The sequence below is a fragment of the Zophobas morio genome, unplaced genomic scaffold, assembly GCF_036711695.1.
Source record: "Zophobas morio isolate AGI-343-1 ecotype UQ-CSIRO unplaced genomic scaffold, CSIRO_AGI_Zmor_V1 ptg000011l, whole genome shotgun sequence".
In the NCBI taxonomy this organism is placed as follows: Eukaryota; Metazoa; Arthropoda; class Insecta; order Coleoptera; family Tenebrionidae; genus Zophobas; species Zophobas morio.
Window position 1 is genome coordinate 8,090,577 of NW_026972116.1, and position 27,164 is coordinate 8,117,740.

Here is a 27,164-nt window from a genome sequence, read left to right on the forward strand (position 1 = left end):
AAAAAGATCATAAATGTCCACTCCATGAATAGGTTCATTTATTTGTATTCACTTTTTTGTCACCTAATTTTACGGTCACCTCTACATGCAACACTTTTTCAATAGTGTTAACTTTAGTTTCCATAAAAACTTAATTAAAACAAGACACCGCACATAAAGAAGCGATAAAATTTATCACAGTTTAGTTTACTTAAGAATGTTGACCTCAGGTATGTCACTTTATGAAAAACTTTCGCATATGTGTCCCTTCTAAAAAATCATATTTTCATTTCTTTAAGCTCCACCACGAAGAGTCCGTTCTTTATGCGCATCCCAGCAATTATGCACTTAAGGCTTCCTTTTGCAGTCGCACAAGTGCGCTTTTGTATGCGCACAGTACGAGCATGTCATAAGCCTGTGATTACAGCACGGTTTCACAAGAGCACATATTGACGTCAACCCTTTATCGGTTTGGAGTATCGCGGCAAAACTTCGTCGGCAGAGACCTTAAGAGACTTGTTAAAGCACAGTCACGCCACCTTTTATATAGGGTGAATCCGGCGCGTACATGAGATTTCTGGAAGATTGCACGCCACTTCTCCGACTGTCGCCATAAATTTCTTTCAGATAGTTCTAATCATACGACGCCCCATTGTCGACGGTTCGGAACTAATTGCCCGATGCAATCTGCAAGACCAGGATTTGAGATTTATTGGCAAAGATTGCTTCGAAAGCTGAGTTAGGAATTAAACCGTGTGATGGCGCCACGGTTCGCAGGCTATGAAAAAAGTCGATAGGAAGTTGCAAAGGTGGAAAGTTTGCTTTGGGAGGGTGTTACTATGCAGTTTTTACAGTTTAAAAAAGCAACGTAAAATATCTGATTTTATTTAATTTGAACTGAAAAAATGGTCTAAGGTTATTCAGACAGAACTTCCCTTACCTCTGAAGCACCTATTGTCAAAGAAATTCAATTTCATTGGAAAAAAATCACAAAATTTTATTTTGCGGATTTCATTTTATTTTATTTTTTTTATATACAATAATCCCTAAAAATTAAAATAAAGATTAAAGATATACGTAGACTATTAAACTACAGGTACACAAACATGCTATATGCATGTTTCAAGCGAGTTTTAAACAGAAACCTTAAAACGTTTGCAAGATTTTTCTAAGTTAAATTCTAAAATGTTATACAACTTTGACGTTTTCATCAAAAATCTAAATATCTATGTTAAAAAATAATGGCGGATTGATAAACCATAGATACAGAAGTATATTATTTTTAAAATTTGTGTAACATTTACTATGTAAAACTTTGAAGTGACGACATCAAATTGTTTTTGGGGATGATCACACAGACTTTGATGAGTCTTTTACTGTACACACGATATACAATTTTAGAACAACCACTCCAGTAGTTTCGGAGATTATAGTCTAACAAAATCGACACAGACAACAAACAGACGAACAGACAGACAAACATAAAGGGGTGATCTGTTTTTCCATTCTCTAGGGGTCATGAAACGTCAAGGAAACATGAAAGTAGCCATTCGTCGGAATGACTCTATGACATTTACGAAGTAGTATTTCGTTACACTTTTTTCTCTTTCAGATGTAATACGTGCATCAAACAAAGTCTGGATACAGAATTAATTTCATCATAGAGAACAAGTCTTCATCCTGAAATTACATTTATTTTATATTTTTTTCAAGAAAATAACTAATCCATGGTTTAAAGGAACAAATAAATGTACTTTAATAAACTGTTTTATTATTTAAAAGTGTGTCTGAGCGCTAAATCGTGTTTTAAATGCAACGCTGTCCAACGTTGTGTTTAATCAATGACCAAATTTAGCCAGCCCTGGACAAACTATGTTCGAGAAATGTTGTCTGTCGCTAGGATACCAAACTTTGAAAAATGGTGGTTTAAACGGATCACTTTAGAATTTGCTTTCAGGGGTTATTTGACTAAATTACTAACCTTTAAAATTTAAAAAGAACACCTTAGAAAGACTGACGTTTTCCAGGGCACCTTTTGTTTTTAAAACACAACCCCTGAGACTGTAGTCTTTTCTTCCCGTGTATGTTTAACTAAAGGTACAAAAAACGTCCTCAAGTTGGAACCGGACGAGTAAACTATTTTTCTCAATGTCTGCTATTCAGACCGAAATCTTTTATTGTTGAGTCGTTATTTAATAATAATAACAAACAAAGTGATATCTGTGGCGATACACCCAAATAAGAATTACTACTTAAAATCAACTTACAGTATATTAACTTTGACATATACAATGTAGCACCAAATATAAAACCACTACGTCCAAATACTAGAAAAATTATTTAATTTAGACCATGCCTGAGATAACGTGTAAGTTATTACATTAACCGATAGACGACAAACAAACCTAAAGAAAAAAACCTGCAGTCTCGTGTTCTGCACGAAAATAATAATTCAATGAAAAATGTTTTTGGAAATTATTATTAATGTCTAAAAATATTTCAGATCGATACATCAATGAATTCAGAAAAAAATCTCTAAAAAATACATAGAGGGTCATAAAACCACATTCACTGTCGTAGACAAAAACAAATGAACGCTAAATATTAATTTTTCAAATCAGATACTATCGTTAAAGAGATTTAAAAAATACGCCAACTACAGATCTCGCCTTTTTTTAAACATAGGTATACCCATATATTTCCTTATGCACAATGTAACACTAATCATAAAGTAGCAGTTTTCTTAGAAATTTCATAAGCACTTTGTTGAACCATTTCTGAGACAATCGTAAAAATATATCGGTTTAGACATAATTTTTTTAATGTGTGCACCTTGCGAAAGTAAAAGCTATACCGCATCTAAGGTTGTATTTTTTAATGAACGTATATTTAATACTTTTTTATTTTCCGAACGTATAGATGGTAAGACGTTAACCAGAATTTACCTAATAATCATGGCCATCGACTATTTCATGACGTCAGTTCGACATTTTGCGCAGCGAAGAATAATTAAAATTTATAAAACAATGTATTCCTGTACTTGCCGTTTATGAGCCTACCTTGATTTTGTTTGACAAGCTGGTCTCGAATACGTAATCGAGCGCCCGATTTACAAATCGATCTCCTAGCATTTTCAATTCTTTTTTATTAATCAAATCATATCAAGAACGGTTCTTGAAGATGTATGAATACAGAAATGTCGCGCCCATCTATATTTAATAATAATAAAATAACGAATATCACAAATCAGCTACTCACCTAAAATAATCAATGGACCCATTTGCTCCAATGTAGCTTAATTAATTCATTTATTAATTAGCCCTCTCATTTGTGTTGAAGAGGGAAAACCAATCAAATTTCATTTTCTTTTAACAGAAATGCATATATTGATCCTGGTTATCTGTACGTCTTTAATTGTTGAATCATTTAGTTTAGTATAAACCATAAACGTGAACAGTCGAAGTTAAGCATGTACTGAGAACATATTTTTACTGCTCCAGCGTAAGCTAAGGAAGTATTGTAATAAGGTCTATCTGACGACTGGCTACTTTCATTTTATTTCGACGTTTCATGATCTGTACACCACAAAGCAATAGGTCTTCAGTTTCCATTAGTATGTCAGTCTGCTTTTTTGTCTGCCATCTACCGTGTGTATCGATTTTTATTAAATAGTTGATCTGTCCAAGGCTGATTGTGTCAAAATTCCCACTCCTTTGAAACAAATTCAAATTTACAACCATTCAAGAAAAAAACTGAATTTGCAAAATTTAAATAACACGCGTTTGTATTAGTGAAGCTAGACCGTGTGTCGATTGTGAGACATTTTACTTTAATGTGTATTTTATTGTAATTACTGAATTATTAATCGTTGTCAAAATGCATAAATACGTTCTAATTTAACGAAATCTCAAATATTTAACCTTTCCTAAATTACAATAGTGAGTACTGAAAACGTCCATATCTGATTTACAAATTCCGGAATCTCCGTAATAATATATGTGAAATGGGGATACTTCAGTCATGTGCAAAATTTAGCCTTTATTATAAACTCTCTGAAGAAACCTCAGTTTTAATAAAAGTGATTGATTTATTCTCACTTTCCCTCATGAATTAAATGGATCATAAGTACGAAGAAGACGTTGTGCCACAATTCGCAAAAGTCTGACATAAGCCCACTTAAAAAAATATATTACCTGGTTAATATGCATTACGCAACGCCGCAAGAACATATTTCAGGTCCCTTGTTGTTCATATTCATGATGTATGTGTAAACGGTTTACGTAAACATATTGTAGGAACCGGGTTGTATCTCCATATAGACGACAGATCACTGCTTTGTAAGTCTAATGATATCAAGAAAAGGGGTGGGACAAAGTGAAGCCGGAGGCTACAGAATAGTACGCCTGTAATAAGCTTATATCTTGTAATTCTCTCTGAGGAAATATCGCTTACCCTCTTTAATCGGATATTAGAAAGTAATGGAAATCTTTAATCTATCGCAACGGTTTCACCACAATAACAAAATTTACAGCGATTTAATCTTTTAATACTTCCCTTTGTGCTGTATGTCAAAAAATTTGTATGAATTTATGAAAAACGTATGCAATATTTTCTTATCCACAGTCTATCCGTTATTCGCTCGTTCTTGAGCTTTCGGATGAAAGCGTTTCAGCATTCAGGACCATATTTGCTAAATCGTTGCAGTAGATATTGGTGTGAATAGCGACAAACTTTTCTGTATTTTTATGCAAATTAACTGGGAACTGTGCAGGAGAAATAATATCAAAAATATTTCATTCCTTACTTCAAAATATATTATATGTATGTATGTATAATTTGTGTAACAGATTAAAGTTAAAAAGTACACAAAAGCACAAACGGTACTTCGGTTTTCTCTGATAAAAAGCTGACTTTGTTACAAGATTAGATAATTAAAAAATAATAGACTTAGTTATAAAAAGTTAAATGTCAAGTGCCTGTGAAACGTAAATCGAGTTACTGAAAGGACATTATCTTCTTAGTTTTAGGGAAACTAAAGGAGCCGCGGTGGACTTAAAAATTAAACTCTAACACTTTGCTTGGGTAAAATAATTTAAAGAATAAACTAAAGAAATACTTATTGCACATGCAAACAAGTCTCATTTATGCTGCACATCAAATGATAAAAAATTGTGACACTGTTTCATGACACTGACGTCTGGACCATAATGAAACAAAATAAATGAATAATAAACCATGCAGATTTTAAGATTGAGCAGTGATTTAACTTAAAAGTTGCAAATATTGTTAGTCAATAATAATAACAGAATATATCGCAAAGAGCAACAAAATAAGAAACGACAGGAAAAAATATATTTAACAGTGGGGCCTACAGAGCTTAGTATTGGCTGATTTTTTAAAATTCTAGTCTAGTTAGCCATGACGTTTACGTAACCCGCTTCAATTTCACTGTTGACGTAAGCATATGGCTAACTATAGCAGAAATTAAAAAAAATATATCCGATTTAATTAACTTCAGACTAGTTTCCTTGTTAGAAAAATTCTATTATTAAAAAATTGGCTTTAAAAGCAGAATGAATTATTCTAATATCTATGGCACTGTAGAATAATACATATCAGATTTAAAAAATTCTTATTCTTCATCGTTTTTGGTGATTTGTTGCGTGTTCCATCTACTGATATAATTTTTTAAACTATGTTACTTTTAAAGAAACTTAGACGCTAAAAGCTGTATAAATGCGTATCGTAGCGTTTTACACAAATATGCCAAGTTTAACAACAGGTTGCATTGTAAGGTGAAACATCAGAAAGCCAGAGTCTTAGAGTAATTATAATTTTTAAGCGATCCTTCCAGATTTTAAAGTCAAATTTCATATCAAACTTATATTGTAGGTAGTATATAATTTCACGTTTACTAAAAAACGCTACGAAACATTTGCATCTAACTTCCCTGGTATCTGAAGCTCAAAAAATAACAAACGAATCCCATTTGTTCTCCAGTCAAAAAATTAATATTTAAGACATTTAAGATTTTTTAAAGATATTTTTATTTTATTAATAATATTAATAACAACATTTGTTATGACTATACTTAACAGTACTTAACTTTATTATGAATGCAATTAAGCTTTTCAGAAAATTGCTAGAAAACAGGCCATAGACAACAAATCACAGAAAAAATCACTGTATTTGTATTCGACGAACTGTGAAATATAAACACAAATCCGAACAGGCGGCAGACAGACAGACAGACAGACAGACGTAAACGGGAGACCTATTTCTTCGTACTCTAGAAGTCATGAAAGGTCGAGAAAACATAAAAGTATTCGTTTACGCTCGGGAAGTAAAAAACGTGAAATTAGGCATTAGTGATAATTAGAGAGCGGAAAATATGCAGCAAAATTTTGGGAAATATGATCATATGATATGCACCAAATTTATGGAAATATGCAGTAACTTTCTTAATATATGCAGAGATATGCAGTTGCATATGCTTCAAAAATTAAAAAAAAAGCTTAATAAGAGAACTAAATGTATTTACAAATCACAAAAACAGGTTTTCCGAGCTTACGTTTTATTACAAAAAATACATAAATCACATTGCAAAGTGTTTAATTAGATCTCACTAACACATAAATCACACTTTTACTAAAAAATAAATACAAACAGAACAAATTAAACAATAGTAGTAATCGACTGTTTAATTACTATTTTGGTAACAATTTGTTTTTAAATATTTTTCGAAATATTCTAACAAACAGTTTTTCCTGTGATTCTATAGTATGTCTTTGTAAACAGAAAAATTGCGTACCACGTCCACAGATGTAAAAATACTTACCGGTCTAGAAAAATGAAAAATAATAGGATAACGTCCCTCCAACCACCACAAAACATACCAATCATACCATTAATACACTGAAGGAAGGAACAAAAATATTGGGATGAACTTATTTCCAAAAGTAATTAGGGCGCGAATTTACCTGGAAGGATGGCTTAACACCCAGTGGTTTCTTCAAACTACCATAAAATCCAAACTTTTCCTAGTTATTTGAACCTCAGGACAATATTTGCAATATGATTTATGAAATTTCGTCTTTCTAGATAAATGTCGACAGAATGACAATCATTTTTTTTTCAAAGTAGCACAAAAATTGATAAAAATGCAAAATATGCACCCGTTACGTGAAATATGCAGCAGAAGGCAAATATATGCAAATATGCAATTTTTTTATAGCTGTATTCTTTTTGAATTAGAATGATTCGTTCACATATTAAATATCAAGACTTATAAGTATGCAACAAATAACGGATATGCAAATTTCATAAAATCCGCTCTCTAGTGATAATAATCCTATTAAAATTAAACACAAATTGTGACAGATTCACGGTGGATTTTAACATTCACTTGGCATATGTTCGACACTATGGTGTTCACCTAAATTTATACCACACTGAATTGCGTCTAAATCCACATCTGTAAATAGATACAATTTTGACACAAAATGACATTTCATTGTCGTTAAGTTTGGTTTGCCACTTTACTTGAATTTGGTGGCAAATACTTGTTTGTTACACTGACAATCAAAAACTCTAAGCTGTGAGCTTTACTTATTTTAAACTTGCCATCGGTTGGATGACAAATTAAAAAAAAGCTTGGAGGTTATATCGACAGAACTTCCGTTACCCCTGAAGTTTATTAATATTAAATATAGGCGGATGCAACATTACTATATTCTCAAATTTTAGAGAAAATGAGATGACTCGTTCTTGATTTGATTAATAAAAAAATTGGTCTAAAGAGTTTAGACAGTACTTCCCTCGCTGTCGGAAACGTGTCGACTGCATGCCTATTATGTTTTTTTTCGCAGTAAATTTCAAAGCATTCGGTTTTGTCGTTCCTGAGTAAATCAATAAAATAAATTTACGCATTCATTTTTTTTTTGAGTCACCCGGTATATGCAAATCCAAAAAATATGAACGGAGTGATAAATCACAAGTACAGACTCATCATATTTTGTACATTTTAGATCGGATTTATTCGACAAACTTTTGAGCTGACGTCATCAAGTTTTTGGAGGGGATAACCAAATCTATTTTGACTAAAAATTTATGATGCTTTTTATAGCCTTAAAACATCTGCAACATTTCAAAGCATTCGGGTTAGCAGATTCAAAATTAAATTGCAAAATGTTGTTTTAAAATTTTTATTTTTTTTTTCCAAAAATCTGGACGTTTCGGGTAAAAACTCAATTCGGAGTCGTAAACTACATGTGTAGGACTATGTTATTTTATACAATTTAAAACCCATTTACCATGTACAATTTTGAAGCGACGTCATCGCATTAGTGGTGGGAATGATTAGACAAATTTTGATTAGCGTTTTACCATCTACATGATATTCCTAATATAAGTACAAAATTTCACAACAATTGGTCCAGTACTTTCGGAGATTATCCGTCTAATAAAAATCCGGGACTGCAGACAGACGGACAGACGGACAAACGGACAGACGGACAGACGGACGGACAGACGGAAATAAAAGATCTATTTCTTCGTCTTCTAGGGGTCATGAAAGATCGAGAAAACGTAAAAGTAGAGAGTCGGCCGACGAACTCGATTACAATACTTCCTTTGCTTACGCTCGGGAAGTAAAAAATGTAACTCATAAGTCAATCGAACAAGCGACCTTTGTGATAGTAAATCAACATTTATTTTATCGCAGGACTAACAAGTCTACCAGACATCACTGCTCTTATATTGGTATAAAATGTGATGATTCAATTTAGTAGTAGTAGTATTTCGACGATTATCCGACTAATAAAAATTGACACAGACGGCAGACAGACAGACAAACAGACGGAAACAGAAGAATTATTTACAATATCCCTTAGCTTACGCTTGAAAAGTAAAAAAAATCGAGACTTGAAATTTCCGTCGTCTAATATACAACTGTCAAAAGTCTTTAGTCTAGCCCTAATTTTACAGTTTTTATGTTTTCTACACAATTGTTGAAAACTATACAAAGTACAAATCAGTAATTTTGACTGAAACAAATCGAATAACAGTAGTGGTATGTGCCTGTCAAATAAAGTGTCAAATAATTCAAAAAATTCATAGCTTTCCAGACGACTTCTTTTTTTTGTACGGTATTTCGATTAGAAAGGAGTATACTAAGTATTAAAATAAAACATATCTTCGTGTTTAGAAAATAGCCAAAATTTTTATGCTCGAAAAGATAGACAGTATGAAGGAACTGAGCAGAATTCAAGTTTTATGATCGAGTATTTAATTTTTGATTGCAAGCTTTCAGAGTTTCTAATTAAGAAGCTTCACCGAAAAGTGGACCTTAAAATACAGCCTTGTTTGTGTTTCAGAAATATAGATTATAGTAAGTATTACATAAATGTCTAAAAAATATGTTGGCACCGATTTATTTTTCCGATTATTTCAAAAACGCCTCACTTTATTTTCGAAAAATTTGGAAAAATGTAATAAGTAGTGTTACCATATGGATGTCACTTAACATATTTTTCGTCATTAAAAGAGTAAAAACGAGGTTTCAAATATTGTTAAACAAATCTTTACTCATTATCCTAAAATGCGGTAGTGGTCCAGCTTCGATAATATATTATATTATTATTATTATTATTATTATAAGTTAACAAAAAATTGGGCAAGAAAAATTAATTTCTATGAGCCCAACGTTATAATAGTCTATTATCGGGTGATATGTATAAAATAGGTAGACAGATATATATATGCTTATTTTTTGCAACCGTTTGTACAGTGTGTTTAAAACGATCACTACAAACTATATCGATGCGATTAGTGTTACATTGTCCGTACAAAAATTAATATTTATCTCTAGCAATTAGTTCGCGATATACACATATTATTAAGATCTATATCAATAGATGTTTAGTTGAAAAAGTCATGTGTTCTATTACTTCAGACTGTGATAATTGGCATTTGACAGAGTTATTGATAAACGTTAATTTTATGTATTTTATTTTTGGCTTATTGTAGTCATACTTCACAATATGTACAAAACTCAAGGCGAACTTGATGACGTTTTCAATTGAACACTCGATATTTGTTCTATTTTGTGTCTTGCAATATTAAAGAATTATATTTAAAAAAATATCAGAATCTTTGCCTCTACTGTCAGTATCGTTTACAATTATTCTTTGACTATAAGAAATGATAATATGTTAAAGAAATTCAAGTAATCTTTTTTTATGTGACATTTAAATATTATACTATACTATACTGCTGTCACTAGATTTTAGTCTAAACAAGTTGAGTGTGTAGTATAAAAACATTCAATGATGCGAATGCAGATACTTAAAAAAATGTTCACTCGGTAGAAAATGCCACGTATTTCTAGTTTTCAAAAGAAAATAGTAGGTCAGTTTTTAAAAATATAGAGCAGCAGAAGATACATAAATTCATATACCTATTAATATACAAGATATTACCTTCCAAACAAGATCTGATATATCCGGTACACATGCAAAGAATAATTCAAGATTCTATTTTTCAGTTAATTAAATAATTGAAAGAAATGTCTTGATATATACAAATATATAAATTTTATATCTACATATAGTAGATAGTGAAATCCTTTTAAAAAAAGTTAGGCGCTTCAATTCTATATGTATTCTGATTAATACGCAAAACCGGTTGATTTATATGAAAATACTGTCGAGAATATCTTAATATTTTCTTTAAGAACTTACCACTGGTAACCTGAAGACATATAGCTTGGAGGCAGAGGATCGACAGAACAAAACTTCTCCCTGAGGTGTGCCGGTGTGCTGGGGCCATACTGTGTCCTGAAAGTAGCGCACAAAGGTTACAGCGTGTCGGCAGTAGTCATAATTTATCAATTAATTTACGACGAGTTGGACAGAGACAGTTTTTAGAGCTATTAATTTCAATCAATAGGGCGCGCAACGTATTTCCGCATAATTTATTCATTAACGGTTGATCCGAATGCGCTTTTAATACGAAAACCGCCCTCATTTTTAATACGCCACGAAATGAAATAATTGGATGAATGTCACATCTTCTAACGTGAATTATCACATCGACACCATCTGCAGCATCGGGAAACACTAGCACAAATATTGAACAATCGGGAGTTCAGTTTCAACTCGAAACAATATATAAACAGGACTTCTATTTGAAACAAGAGATCGTAAATTTTAACTTTAGATTGTACCTATTTGCTTCGTTTTTTCTGTCGGTTGCATGTCTGCCGCGATTTTGTATAAATGCGCGCTCTGTTTATGAAAGTCAACAAAAAAAGAGATTACATCAATATGAAATTATAATGAAAGCATGGGGAGTGTCAGAAGTAATTAACTTGTCAATATGTTCAAGAAAAGCAAAGAAAAAATTAAATTATAACTTAGCACCCTTCTGAAGATATTAAGTTAAGACTGACACGAGTTGTTTAAAGCCTTTTAATTATGCAGCCGACAGATTGAAGGTATAAAACAGACACGTCACTCAGCATGATGGTAGGTCAGTGGTTTATAATCTATTTACTTCCGTGTCCATCGTTAATTTTCATTTGCTTCAATTTTCACAAGGTTCATTTACATTCGCTACTTCTCATGATGGTAGTTTAATCCACTTGCTAGCAATTTAGACAGAATAGGAAAGCGTAATTTCGAAAAATGTGACATTGTAATAACAATATTTTTTGTACCTATTACACAACACGTGATTTGTGATCATTTTACAGTACAACTGATTACAAAATTCTAATCGGGAATTCGAAGAATCTAGCACTATAAAACCATTGAATTTTACTGCCTTTGGTAACTGTTGGTTGCATGTCAGTTATCAGTACCGATAACCACTAATTTGCATAAATATACTGCAGACAACTTTTATCTGTGATTTACAAAAATTTCCGTAGTGGCTACAACGTGTTTAATTTTAGTTCAAACACTGATAAGAGAATCCTGACCCTAATTTTGTATATAAATTACAAACACTATTTTTTTTTTTTTTGGAAATATCGCCTGGGGCGCCGTTATCGAAACTAGTTCTATGCTGGAATTGTTGAGATTGTCAATTATTGTATGTGGTAAAACATTTGTTGTCTTTCTAATGTGATAATAAATAATATGATAATAAGTAATAAAAAAATAAACTGAGTTATAAATGTGCCTCCTGAAGTACCATATTCATCCCGTTGTCCGGAACGGTAAATTCTTATTTCTTGTCTAACTTCAAATTATGAATAATAACTAGTTGGTAAAAATAGTAAAATAACTAAGTTTGGTTCAATTTATAAACAATGCAAATTTTTATTTATACGTAAATTATTTACGAGTTTCATTGTTGGTAATTATATAATTATAGCAAGAAAATATGTAAAAATGGTGGATGCGCCGGGTCAAATTGTAATTATTGACTTCAATATCTTTTCAACTCAGCGGCCTTATATATCTTGAGATCAGATAAAAACATGTAAATTCTGCGAATGCCATTGTTTTTAACTTGAAGGAGAAAGTTTCATTTAGTAAGTACATTGAAAATATAACTCATACAACGACATCGCGACGCATGATAGACCTTTAAATTACGATTAACCACAAATGTAGGCAATATTTTGTACATTTTAGGTAGAAATTATTTAGCAAAATTTTTAGATGACGTCATCCAGTTTTTGGAAGGGATAAACAGATAAATTTGATCTAATCAGCGTTTTACCAAGTTCAGGATAACCTTTGAAGAATTTAGAGTAGTCTAATATGAAATAGAGTGCCGTTATTTTATAAAATTGAATAGGATATGCTTAGCCAAATTGATCGGAATGATTTAGTTTCGCCTTTTACCATTTACAAGATATTTCTAAAGTACATTTAAAATTTTCTCAAACATACAACAGTCTAGTAGTTTCAAAAATTATCAAATAAAATCGCTAACTGACGACAAATATCTACGTTTTCATATTTTAGACGTTATATATCTATATCTATAAATATAAATAATCACGCGTTAGAAAATTTTATATTTTTTAAATTAAAGAATTTTGGCGCTCATAAGATAAAATGTTTTTATATATTGTTTTATTTTTACAATCAAAAATCTAAATATCACAAAAAATGTTGAAAGTGACCTCCATCGTGCTGTAAATGCGACCCAACAATTTTACAGAGGTATTGCGATGAATGAATTACTTATAGACAATTTATATAAACATTGCTGTATAAATCCTACTTGAATTTTATAAAATAATGTATTTGTTGTTTATTAAAACGGCCTTATTTGTTAATGTTGATCTCTACGAAAAAATCAAAAGTGTAAAACAGCATTTTACATTGATTACAATCTACAAAACGGACCACACTCAAATGTTAAAAATATTCTAAAGTTATCATGAGCATGATAAATCGTTAAATTAATTTTTTATTTACCCCATCCAAAAATTTGATGACGTCATCTCAAAATTTTACTACATAAAGCCTACATAAAACGGACAAAATAGTATGGGTGTACATTTGTGGTTTATCAGACTATTCATTTTGTTTTATAATAAACAGAGCAAAATATTTTTTTAATGAAGTCATAAATACGGTGTGATTAATATTAATATTACACTATCTACACCTACCCGAATTGATATATCCCCACTAAAAAGTTGATGACGTTATCACAGAATTTTGTTAAGAAAAACGTATGCATGGTAGGCTCTTTTCCCTATGGTTTAACAATCTACGCATGTTTTTGTTTTAATATGTTATAAGAAAATAAAAACAGAAGAAACATTTTAAAATGAATTAAAGTTAAAATAGTTCTGTTCAAAATCATCGAGTGTTTTAAACTGTTTTACAAGATACCAGAATACGATTCCGTAATTCGTTAACAGTCTTGTATAAACTAAAAACTGCAGAAAATAAAATTTGAACGATTTAATTTTTGAGACCGATAAAATCTTAATATATATCACATTCTATAACTTTAAAACTATGTGATTTTGCAAAGTTGTCGTTAGCACGATAAATCAAAATTTATTTCTATTTGTTCCTCCAAAAAATTGAATCACGTCAAAATCCTGTCTGTATGCACTTGCATTCATTTTTTTTTAATTCGTTATACAGGGTGAGCCAAAAAAATTAATGGCGTAATTTATTTTATTGATCTTGTCAAGAAAATCTGGGAATGCCGTCCGTACCTATCCAAATTTTAAACTTTAGGCGGGAAGTTTTGTGTAACTAAGTTTAGACCAACTTTTTATAATGCACAATAAAAATATTTCGTGCATTGACAGAATCTTGATTATTTGTAATTTTTTTTCTTAGCGCAAGAAATTATGAAAAAAATAAAAATGAAAAAAGTATTAGAATCTTGTCATACATAATCAAAAATTAGTCGAAGGTTATTTCGACAGAACTCCCCTCGCCCGTGAAGTACAATAAAACATATAGCCAGCTTTCCCAAAAAATTATAAAATTTGATTTTGCGTATCTCCTTTTTTTTACAAGAAGCCCTACAAGTTAAAAAAAAATATGTATGTATTGTTAAAGTAAATGTAAAGAAGAGTGCTACGGGTATGTTTCAAATGAGTTTATCCTTTACAAAATTTTGTGATGACGTCATCAACAGTTTTTGTATTGTACTCCCAAATTTTTAGGAAAGTGGAGTGACCTGGTGCTGGTTTAATCAATAAAATAAATTGACTCATTCATAATTTTTTTGAGTCACTTGGGTTAAGTGATTCTAAAAAATATAAATTCAGTGATAAATCACAAGTCTAAACTTATCATATTTTGCCACATTTTCGATAGGATTTTTTCGGCAAAAATCAATAAAATAAATTGACTCATTCATTAATTTTTTAAGACATTCTGTATAAGCAATTCTAAAAACTATCAACGAAATGATATGATATATCACAAGTATAAACTCATCATATTTTGCACATTTTAGGTAGAATTTATTTGAAACATTTTGAGATGATGTCATAAATTTTTTGAGAGAGGTGAACAAATAAATTTTGTTTAATATTTTACCCTCATTACGATAATCTTAAAATGTTAACAAAATTTCAGAGTGTTCGGTTCTACAATTTCAGAGTTAAATTGTTGTCTTATGAACATTTTACAATTTTCAAAAATCAAGATTGTATAAACAATCTTCATTTTCTTTCTGAAAATATGGATGTCTAGGGTGAAAACTCAACACAAATTCATACATCACAAGTGCAAGAGTATCTTATTTTATAAAATAAAATATATGTATATTGTTGTAAATTTTGTAGATGACGTCATGCCATTGGTGGTAGAGATAATTAGCCAAATTTTGGTGAGCGGTTAACCATCTAATAAAATTCCTAATGTACATACAAAATTTGACAAAAATCAGTCATAAAAATCCTTAGCTTACGTTCAGTTAATAAAATAAAAGTCAATAAACTAAAAAGTGTTAAATTAAGTTCGGATATATTATATGATAACTTCGTAGAAATTAGCAGTTTAAAAGAGAAAAAAATCTTCGGGAATTCTGTGCGTTCTTAAATTGAACTACGCATTACCTGTTGGTTAAAAATACTAAATTTCTGATAACTAACAATCTTCTATGAAAAAAATTAAAATTTTATGTAAACGATAAATTCCATTATAACGTGCGTGTTTTATCCCTCGTATATAAACAAAGAACTCCCCATAAAAAAGTTTTCAAGTTTTTCTTCGCTTAACTAATAAAACCGGTAATTGGGTAATCTCCCCTTTCAATAGGGATAGATTCGGCGTTGATTTAAGACAACCAAAGTGAACCAGTTTTTGAAAAGTTGGGACATTAATGAAATTAGCCCCATAAAATAAAATTACCAGCTTCATTTGAAAATGAGTGAAGGCACTCTCTTTTTAAATCCGGGGATTTATTTTGATAACTAAGTTTAGGGAAGTCGTGAAACAAAGAAAGCAAACTTTCGACTGGAATAAAAGCGATAGCCAAGTTTTATCTAACAATTTTCTAACCTGCGAACTAATAGTGTTAGGGCAAAGAAACTTTGTCAATTACGGACATGAAACTTTTAACTCACAAAGAAAATAAAACTTGGGTGTAAATACTATCAGTGGAGACGTAGAAATGACGATGACGAAACTAATATTAATGGAATAAGTGATTTTAATTTGAACAACGGGAGTTTTCATTAAAACCCTAAAGTAAAGAGACAAAGAGAAACGATAATTCATTGATACAATAAAATATGACAGACGGGCTCTTCCACTTCTCTCCTAACGAAGTTAATTGGGTTAGAACCTGAAGTACTCCCCAGAAATGACACAATAGCTTAATGTACAGAATGTATCAAATTTAATTGGGTCATCATCGATTGATGAGCCCATCTTGATTGCCGGACACGCTTATTAAAAAATACGGTCGCCGTATCACTAACGTAGTTATCAAAGTATTAATAAAAACGTTTTATCGGATATGAATGAGGCGAAATATCTACGTTTACGGCTCGCAGGTGGCGATCCATTCGAGATGGGCGTAACCGTGACAGATAAAAGAGAAAAAAGCGTAAATCCGATCCTGCAAAACGTCCTTTAAAAGGACGTCTCCGGCTCCTCGTAGATCAATAAGGTTTATCAAGTTTGGCGGAATCCCGAGAGGTGGTACCCTTGTATAACATACCTCGCGCCATCTCTTGATTCGTGCCACCACTTTTTGTTCGGACCACACCTCTTGGCGAAGATATCGCGGCTCTGTGTGCTCGAATCGTAAACATTGCACAGTTCGCTGCGTTTACTTGGTTGCCTACTCACCGGGGAGTAAGTGCTGACGTGTAGTGAGCTTCGAGCTTTTTTAAACAGCACGGAAATTGCAGCTTTCACACGTATTTATGAAATGTAGCAAAAAAGCTTCTGTTAGTTTAAACGTTTGTTAAAATTATAATAATAACTGCAAAAGAAATAAATTGAAATTACAATGCTGAGTCAATTATAAAAAATTAACTGCGACAAAATAACAGACAAAATGCTGAATAAATACTCCTAATTTATTAATGTTGTTATAATTATATGACAAAATCAATAAAATGCATAATTCAAAAATCTGAAATTGTACACATCGATAGCGTTACAAATCAAAAACAAATAGGCAGTGTTAGCAAAATATTTGTGATGGTCAGAAAAGTTAAGCAAATATTTCATTTTAACTAAACAATAATAATGACATATCCAAATAATCTGAACAAAAAATCGATAAACCTGAAAATAAAGTCACCTTGCAGGGTCAATAATAATTACTATTTAAGAAAAAATGTGTCTTATATAAATTACAATAATTTAGGTAACAAAAATTCGAAAACTCTCTGATTTATTCGCTTAAGGTGAACAATAAATAACTGTCTTATTTGTATTTCTCCAAAGACCCTTTTGCAGAAAATAGCGAGCCAGTAGGAAAGACTAATTAAAACTAATTTTAGAACTGCATGAAGCCACTAGCCAGCCACCGCCCCTGCACTCTTGATATATTTCAAGATTGTGGCGATAATCAACAAGTTATTTTCAGTGACTTATGTGGAAAGTAACTGTCAGTTCAGTGTTATGTATCCTCACAAGAAAACTTGTTGACGTTGATGAAAATTGTTTATCGGCGGTGATAACGGAAAATATCTTCTCCAGTAAAATGTATACACTCATTTTTCCCTGTCAGATTCTTGAACAAACATTTTTTTGTAAAGTAAACAATTCTTTTTTAAGTTTTGAGAGTTTTATTAGTCATGATAATCACCATGAAGTCGGATTAATCTGTCCATTTTAGAATGCGTAGTTTGCAGATATTATTTACTGAGTTACGTTTAAGGTGTTACGATTTAAGTCATTCATACTAAGTAAATTAAAACTACTCTTACTGCTATTGTGGGTTACTAGTGTATTAAAAAAGAAGAAGAAAGAAAATTTTAAGGAAACAAATTTACATATAATTCCTTTTGGCAGTAAATCTCTATCAACATAAACATACAACGTAGAAACTATTGTTTTTAAAAAGTACTAGAACAATGCATCTTATATTATTTCTTTGTTTTGCTGCTGTTAACGGTGTTTATTTGTTATTAATACCATTAACTTTTAGATACTCGTTTCCCTCTCCCTGTCGACTGTCAGCACTGTTACTGATTTTATTAGACATATAATCTTCGACTGGATCTACTGCAGTGAAATTTTAGGTGCGTTTTAGTAATATATGTTGGTAAAACGCTAATTAAAAGAAATTTTGTTTAAATTTTATAAAATAATGTGATTTTATACCACATGATTGAAACAAAATCTTCTCTAGTAGGCCATAGTTTACCTTGTTCAGTTTGACAGTTACGGTCAAACAACTGTCAAATAATAGATTAAATATGTAGTTGCAACACCAACATCATTATAAAAAAAAAGATTCCACGGCCTACTAAAGAAGAATTTTTCGATCATATGGTAGGTACTTTTTATCTTGGACATCTAGACTTTTAGACAAAAATTCAAAATTGTACAACTTATAAAATGTAAAACCAACTGCTCTGAATATATAGGGCTAATCATAAAAAATAAATAAACAAATTTTATAATTTAATTAACAATAAAAAATTAGTCTAAGGTTATTTAGACAGAATTTTCCTCTCCCCTGAAGTACAGTCTAACCAAATTCTTCGAAAAATTATAAACTTTGATTTCGTGAAATTTTATTATAAATCACAAAAAGAAAATAGTTCATATCAGTTACAAGGTAATCAGATCCCCGAATTTCGGCACTACGCTTGTATTATTTTTAAATTTGAGCTGACGTCACAGTATTGGTCGGTTGGAATGATTAGGCAAATTTTAGCGTTTTTTCTTCACACGATATTCCTAACATATACAGGTTGAGTCACTAAGCATGCGGTCCTCGATATCTGCTTAATTATATTATTAGAGATAGAGAAAAAAATTCTAAGACCAAAATTGGACGATTTTTGAAGATTTTTTTCACTATACAGAGTGTTCTGTTTTCAAGACGTAACACAAACTTAGTTTTTTTTAATGAAACACGCTGTATATTTTTACATATTTTGATTGACTCCTTTGCCACCACAATTTATTTTTGAAATTACGATGCGACGCTGCCACGTCATTCCAATTTTCTTAAAATTTCTTGGCAATGAAAGTGTTCACAAAAAAATTGAATAGGTTTATTTTTAAAGTCGCTCTTAAAATATGAAAGGATGGAAGGATAAATAAAGGGATGCGCTTTGTTGTGGTTTCAACTAAATCAAATTTTAATGAAATACCTCATCCATATTCAGACTATCCAGATGCCTACACCATATGAAATATTCTTAATTTTTACTTCCCGAGCGTAAGCAAAGGAAGTATTGTAATCGAGTCCGTCGGCCGACTCTCTACTTTTACGTTTTCTCGATCTTTCATGACCCCTAGAAGACGAAGAAATAGGTCTAACATTTCCGTCTGTCTGTCCGTCTGTCCGTCCGTCTGTCCGTCTGTCCGTCTGTCCGTCTGTTGTCCCGGATTTTTATTAGACAGATAATCTCCGAAAGTACTCGACCGATTGTTGTGAAATTTTGTACTTATATTAAGAATATCATGTAGATGGTAAAACGCTAACCAAAATTTGTCTAATCATCCCCACCACTAATGCGATGACGTCACTTCAAAATTGTACATAGTAAATGGGTTTTCAATTGTATAAAATAACATAGTCCTACACATGTAGTTTACAACTCTGAATCGACTTTTCACCCGAAACGTCCAGATTTTTGAAAAAAAAATCAAAATTATAAAACAACATTTTGAAATTTAATTTTTAATCTGCTAACCAGAATGCTTTGAAATGTTGCAGATGTTTTAAGGCTATAAAGAGCATCATAAATCTTTAGTCAAAAAATATTTGCTTATCCCCTCCAAAAACTTGATGACGTCAGCTCAAAAGTTTGTGGAATAAATCATATCTAAAATGTACAAAATATGATGAGTCTGTACTTGTGATCTATCACTCCATTCATATTTTTTGGATTTGCATATACAGGGTGACTCAAAAAAATTAATGAATGCGTAAATATATTTTATTGATTTAATCAGGAACTACAAAACCGAATGCTCTGAAATCTTGCAGATGTTTTAAGGTCATAAAGAGCATAATAAATGTTTAGTCAAAATATATTTGCTTATCCCCTCCAAAAACTTGATGACGTCAGCTCGAAAGTTTGCCGAATAAATCATATCTAAAATGTACAAAATATGATGAGGCTGTACTTGTCATTTATCACTCCATTCATATTTTTTGGATTTGCATATACAGAGTGACTCAAAAAAATTAATGAATGCGTAAATATATTTTATTGATTTAATCAGGAACTACAAAACGGAATGCTCTGACATCTTGCAGATGTTTTAAGGTTATAAAGAGCATAATAAATGTTTAGTCAAAATATATTTGCTTATCCCCTCCAAAAACTTGATGACGTCAGCTCGAAAATTTGCCGAATAAATCATATCTAAAATGTACAAAATATGATCAGTCTGTACTTGTGATCTATCACTCCATTCATATTTTTTGGATTTGCATATACAGGGCGATTCAAGAAAATAAATGAAAGCGTAAATTTATTTTACTGATTTACTCAGGAACTACAAAACCGAATGCTTCGAAATCTTGAAGATATTTTAAAATTATCATAAGCATGGTAAATTTTTGATCAAAACGCATTTGGTCGTCCCCCCTAAAAAATTTATGATGTCACCACAAAATTTTGCTGAAAAAATCCTATCTAAAATGTACAAAATATGGTGAGTCTCTTCTTGTGATTTATCATTCCATTCAAATTTTTTCGATTTGCATATACAGGGTGACTCAAAAAAATTAATGAATGCGTAAATTTATTTTATTGATTTAATCAGGAACTACAAAACCGAATGCTTTGAAATCTTGCAGATGTTTTAAGGTTATAAAGAGCATAATAAATTTTTAGTCAAAATATATTTGGTTATCTTCTACAAAAAACTGATGACGTCAGCTCAAAAGTTTGCCGAATAAATCGTATCTAAAATGTACAAAATATGATGAGTCTTGTGATTTATCATTCCAATCATATTTTTGGATTTGCATATGCAGGGTGACTCAAAAAAATTAATGAAGGCGTGAATTTATTTTATCGATTTAATCAGGAATTAGAAAACCGAATGCTTTGAAATCTTGGGAATATTTTAAAGTTATTATAAGCATGGTAAACTTTTGTTCAAAATGTATTTGTTCATCCCTCCTAAAAAAATTGATGACGTCACCCTTAAATTTTGCTGAATAAATCCTATCTAAAATGCAAAAAATATGATGAGTTTGTACTTGTGATTTATCATTCCATTCATATTTTTTAGATTTTCTTAAGAGGTGGTTCAAAAAAAATTAATGAAGTCAATTTATTTTATTGATTAAATTAAAGGCAACACTTATTATTAGTATTACACCCCAACCAACCCAATTTGGTAGACACAAAATTTGTTAAAGGAAAAACTCGGTTGAAACATAAGGGTAGCACGCTTATTTTCATCGACTTTAACATTACAGACCTGCATTTGTTCACTTGGTTCCGCGAATGTGAAATAGACATGTTTATAATCAACCAATTCTGAATTTCACCGTCAAGAATTAAAATAAAACCCAATGTTTTATATAATAAGCGGAAGTCGAAGCAATAAAACCGATGGTCGTTTTGTTTACAGTTTCTCTGTTTGGCTCTCACGTATGCTGTTACGCTTGTCATCTTAAATTAAGAATGTTTATACATAAACGATTTTCAGTTGCCGTATACGTGAGTAAATTGTTTCGTTATTTTATTGATTATAAAAAATCAATATTCAAAACGACCCAATTCATTTTCCTGAAAATTTGGGAATACAATAATTTTATTCTTAGTATAACACTACATCTATCCCAACTGATATCCGTGTCCTTGCAAAAATGTTGATGACGTCATCGCAATTTTAAATTCCCACTACAAAAATGTAATGAGAAAAAATTGGTCTAAAGAGTTTAGACAGTACTTCCCTCGCTGTCGGAAACTTGACGACTGCATGCCGATTGTGTTTTTTTTCTCATTACATTTTTGTAGTGGGAATTTAAAAAAAAATTGCGATGACGTCATCAACATTTTTGCAAGGACACGTATATCAGTTGGGATAGATGTAGTGTAATACTAAGAATAAAATTATTATATTCTCAAATTTTCGAGAAAATGAATTGGGTCGTTTGAATATTGATTTGTAATAATCAATAAAATAACGAAACAATTTACTCACGTATACCTACGTATCAGAGGCAACTGAAAATCGTGTATGTATAAACATTGTTAATTTAAGATGACAGGCGTAACAGCATACGTGAGAGCCAAACACAGAAACTGTAAACAAAACGACCGTCGGTTTTATTGCTTCGACTTCCGCTTATTATATAAAACATTGGGTTTTATTTTAATTCTTGACGGTGAAATTCACAATTGGTTGATTATAAACATGTCTATTTCACATTCGCGGAATCAAGTGAACGCATAAAACAAATGCAGGTCTGTAATGTTAAAGTCGATGTAAATAAGCGTGCTACCCTTATGTTTCAACCGAGTTTTTCCTTTAACAAATTTTGTGTCTACCAAATTGGGTTGGTTGGGGTGTAATACTAATAATAAGTGTTGCCTTTAATTTAATCAATAAAATAAATTGACTTCATTAATTTTTTTTAACCACCTCTTAAGAAAATCTAAAAAATATGAATGGAATGATAAATCACAAGTACAAACTCATCATATTTTTTGCATTTTAGATAGGATTTATTCAGCAAAATTTAAGGGTGACGTCATCAATTTTTTTAGGAGGGATGAACAAATACATTTTGAACAAAAGTTTACCATGCTTATAATAACTTTAAAATATTCCCAAGATTTCAAAGCATTCGGTTTTGTAATTCCTGATTAAATCGATAAAATAAATTCACGCCTTCATTAATTTTTTTGAGTCACCCTGCATATGCAAATCCAAAAATATGAATGGAATGATAAATCACAAGTACAGACTCATCATATTTTGTACATTTTAGATACGATTTATTCGGAAAACTTTTGAGCTGACGTCATCAGTTTTTTGTAGAAGATAACCAAATATATTTTGACTAAAAATTTATTATGCTCTTTATAACCTTAAAACATCTGCAAGATTTCAAAGCATTCGGTTTTGTAGTTCCTGATTAAATCAATAAAATAAATTTACGCATTCATTAATTTTTTTGAGTCACCCTGTATATGCAAATCGAAAAAATTTGAATGGAATGATAAATCACAAGAAGAGACTCACCATATTTTGTACATTTTAGATAGGATTTTTTCAGCAAAATTTTGTGGTGACATCATAAATTTTTTAGGGGGGACGACCAAATGCGTTTTGATCAAAAATTTACCATGCTTATGATAATTTTAAAATATCTTCAAGATTTCGAAGCATTCGGTTTTGTAGTTCCTGAGTAAATCAGTAAAATAAATTTACGCTTTCATTTATTTTCTTGAATCGCCCTGTATATGCAAATCCAAAAAATATGAATGGAGTGATAGATCACAAGTACAGACTGATCATATTTTGTACATTTTAGATATGATTTATTCGGCAAATTTTCGAGCTGACGTCATCAAGTTTTTGGAGGGGATAAGCAAATATATTTTGACTAAACATTTATTATGCTCTTTATAACCTTAAAACATCTGCAAGATGTCAGAGCATTCCGTTTTGTAGTTCCTGATTAAATCAATAAAATATATTTACGCATTCATTAATTTTTTTGAGTCACTCTGTATATGCAAATCCAAAAAATATGAATGGAGTGATAAATGACAAGTACAGCCTCATCATATTTTGTACATTTTAGATATGATTTATTCGGCAAACTTTCGAGCTGACGTCATCAAGTTTTTGGAGGGGATAAGCAAATATATTTTGACTAAACATTTATTATGCTCTTTATGACCTTAAAACATCTGCAAGATTTCAGAGCATTCGGTTTTGTAGTTCCTGATTAAATCAATAAAATATATTTACGCATTCATTAATTTTTTTGAGTCACCCTGTATATGCAAATCCAAAAAATATGAATGGAGTGATAGATCACAAGTACAGACTCATCATATTTTGTACATTTTAGATATGATTTATTCCACAAACTTTTGAGCTGACGTCATCAAGTTTTTGGAGGGGATAAGCAAATATTTTTTGACTAAAGATTTATGATGCTCTTTATAGCCTTAAAACATCTGCAACATTTCAAAGCATTCTGGTTAGCAGATTAAAAATTAAATTTCAAAATGTTGTTTTATAATTTTGATTTTTTTTTCAAAAATCTGGACGTTTCGGGTGAAAAGTCGATTCAGAGTTGTAAACTACATGTGTAGGACTATGTTATTTTATACAATTGAAAACCCATTTACTATGTACAATTTTGAAGTGACGTCATCGCATTAGTGGTGGGGATGATTAGACAAATTTTGGTTAGCGTTTTACCATCTACATGATATTCTTAATATAAGTACAAAATTTCACAACAATCGGTCGAGTACTTTCGGAGATTATCTGTCTAATAAAAATCCGTGACAACAGACGGACAGACGGACAGACGGACAGACGGACAGACGGACAGACGGACGGACAGACGGACAGACGGACAGACGGACAGACGGACAGACGGACAGACAGACGGAAATGGGAGACCTATTTCTTCGTCTTCTAGGGGTCATGAAAGATCGAGAAAACGTAAAAGTAGAGAGTCGGCCGACGGACTCGATTACAATACTTCCTTTGCTTACGCTCGGGAAGTAAAAAACACAATAGCCATGCAGTCGTCAAGTTTCCGACAGCGAGGGAAGTACTGTCTAAACTCTTTAGACCAATTTTTATTATCTGAGAAAGATCCTCAGCCTTAATTCCTCTAAACTTCATCTTTGTTTATAAAAAAATCTAAAACTTTACAATTTTCAAATATCGATATTTATTTTCGAATGGGGCACCCTGTATTTTATTATTCTTCTGTATCTTCCTCTATTTTTTGTCCTCATTCGTCTAAAATGTTAATGTCTCTTAAAAAAAAATAAAAATTGCGGCAACTATCAACTTTAAATATAAAAAATACTCAGCAAACAGAAAATAAAAAATGAATAAGATTCAGGTAATAAAATATTAGATGTCCTATTTAAAAAGACTGAAATATCCATATTTGAAAATTGTAATAACTAAAACAGTTAATTTAGTTGATACCACAACAAAGTCTGTCTTTCTTTATTTTTTCATCAATTTTAAAAATAATCCCACTGTAATTTTTTGTGAATCCTTCCATTCATTAACAATTTCAAAAAAATTAAAATAATCTGGCAACGTCGTATCATATAATAATCAAAATATGTCAAAATATATAGGCTGTTTCGTTAACACGTCTTGAGAACAGAGCCGTTTATACAGTTAAAAATAATTTTAATAAAGTATAGTTCTCAAATAGCCGTAAAACTTTAGTAAAACGAAGTAAAAAGAAGTAAGTTTTGACTCTGACAAAAATGTTCTGGGTACACAGTTTTACACCATCTTTTTTTTTTTAATATGGAACGATATACATTTTTTCACTGTAGTTTTGAAAATGTTTCTAGAAACCAAATTTATTGGTTGCATGAATATTTACGCTATTACATTTATTTTATTATTTTAGCTAAATTTACCAAACGACAACAGAAAATTAATAAAAAACATACCGCGTGATCAAAAATGACGGATAACGGATAATATTATGAAGACACAAATATTGCAAATAAATTGGTTTACCGGTATAGGTAACGGGTGTTCAATTAAAAAAGTCATCAAATTGGCGTTGCTTTTTTGATAGAAGAAAACGTAGAGAAAAACGCATGTGTTTTATTAAGTCATACCGCTCTATACAATTGACATTTCCGCGTTGTTAGCTGTCATCGATTAAATTGTAGGTTAATTGTAGACATACTTCACAACGTTTACAAAAAATCAAAGCCAACTTGATGAATTTTTAAATTACAAAATTTGTTCCATATGTTGACAGATGATTGTCAATTTGAAAGTTTGACTTAAAAATTCAACAATCAACAACGATGGTTGTTATTGCTCTCTTGGTACATCTGCCGTGGCTTTCTTTTAAAATTTATAAAATTTAATAGACTCAACCACAATTACTTATTACAAGTAACTGAGCAGAAACTATATTTTTATATAATGTTTTTGAAAAGAGCACCCTAAACAAAAACACATATTTAATTCGTCATTGACGTTAATGTCCCGATTCAATAAAACAAAAACTACACAGCGTATTGAATTTCAATTTTGCATATCAAATGGCCCATCTGACTGAAATTAACATGTTTTTCTGACGCTTCAACGAAAAATCAAATATGCCACACGTAAAATGTAAAATTGATTCGTCGACGATTATGCCAGAGCAATTCATGCAGTAACAATCAATTTAAAATCACAAAAGTCTTCCATAATCAAGCGATTGATCGCTTTTAATAGCACGGAATTCACGGTGCTTTAAAATTAATTACTCTGCAGAAAATTGTGGTAAAGTGGCCGCAGATTTAGCAGCTGAATTCACTCATCGATGCGTATTTGCTTTTCGTCAACAAAAAATTCCAGACGAGGAATAAATATGGTCTTAGTTTTGTTTTGGAACAGAGTCAAAAGATTGTATCGCACATAGCCGTTAAAAAGCTCGGAAGTGGCAATAAAAGTTGGACAGCGGTAAAAGGTGTGTGCATAATAAAATTGTAAAGGGGAGGAAATGGTGACTACATTTTAGCACTCTTTTAAAAGATTATAGTGAGACTATTCGGATATTATACTTTCGATACTAATCTAGCTGTAAAACTAAGCCGACATAAACTCTGACACTAAGTAAAAATAAATATTTTACAGCTCGTATAATCGTTTTTATTTCATCTTTTATCACATGTTGCAAGAAATTCAATCGAGGAGAATAAATTAAAAGATTTTCTTTTACGATTCCCACCACTATTACGTTGATAGCAAATCGGATGGTCAGTAAATTTTACGATCTTAATTAAAATAAATAAAGCTGCATCGAAATAATGACCCACTTTTCTGGTTTATGAACGGAAAGGTAATTAAATTTTT

At 31.1% G+C, this 27,164-nt stretch overlaps 1 protein-coding gene across 6 annotated transcripts in view; it reads right to left on the bottom strand.

The window, feature by feature from the left end:
• Positions 1 to 27,164, bottom strand: part of LOC135126826 (uncharacterized protein) — a 212,987-nt gene that overhangs the window by 96,121 nt on the left and 89,702 nt on the right. For all 6 annotated transcript variants that reach the window (XM_064052982.1, XM_064052983.1, XM_064052981.1 and 3 more), the window contains exon 3: positions 10,719 to 10,814. In XM_064052982.1, coding sequence (XP_063909052.1) covers positions 10,719 to 10,806 — 88 coding nt within the window. In that variant the 5' untranslated portion in view covers positions 10,807 to 10,814. The remainder of the gene's footprint in view (positions 1 to 10,718; positions 10,815 to 27,164) is intronic.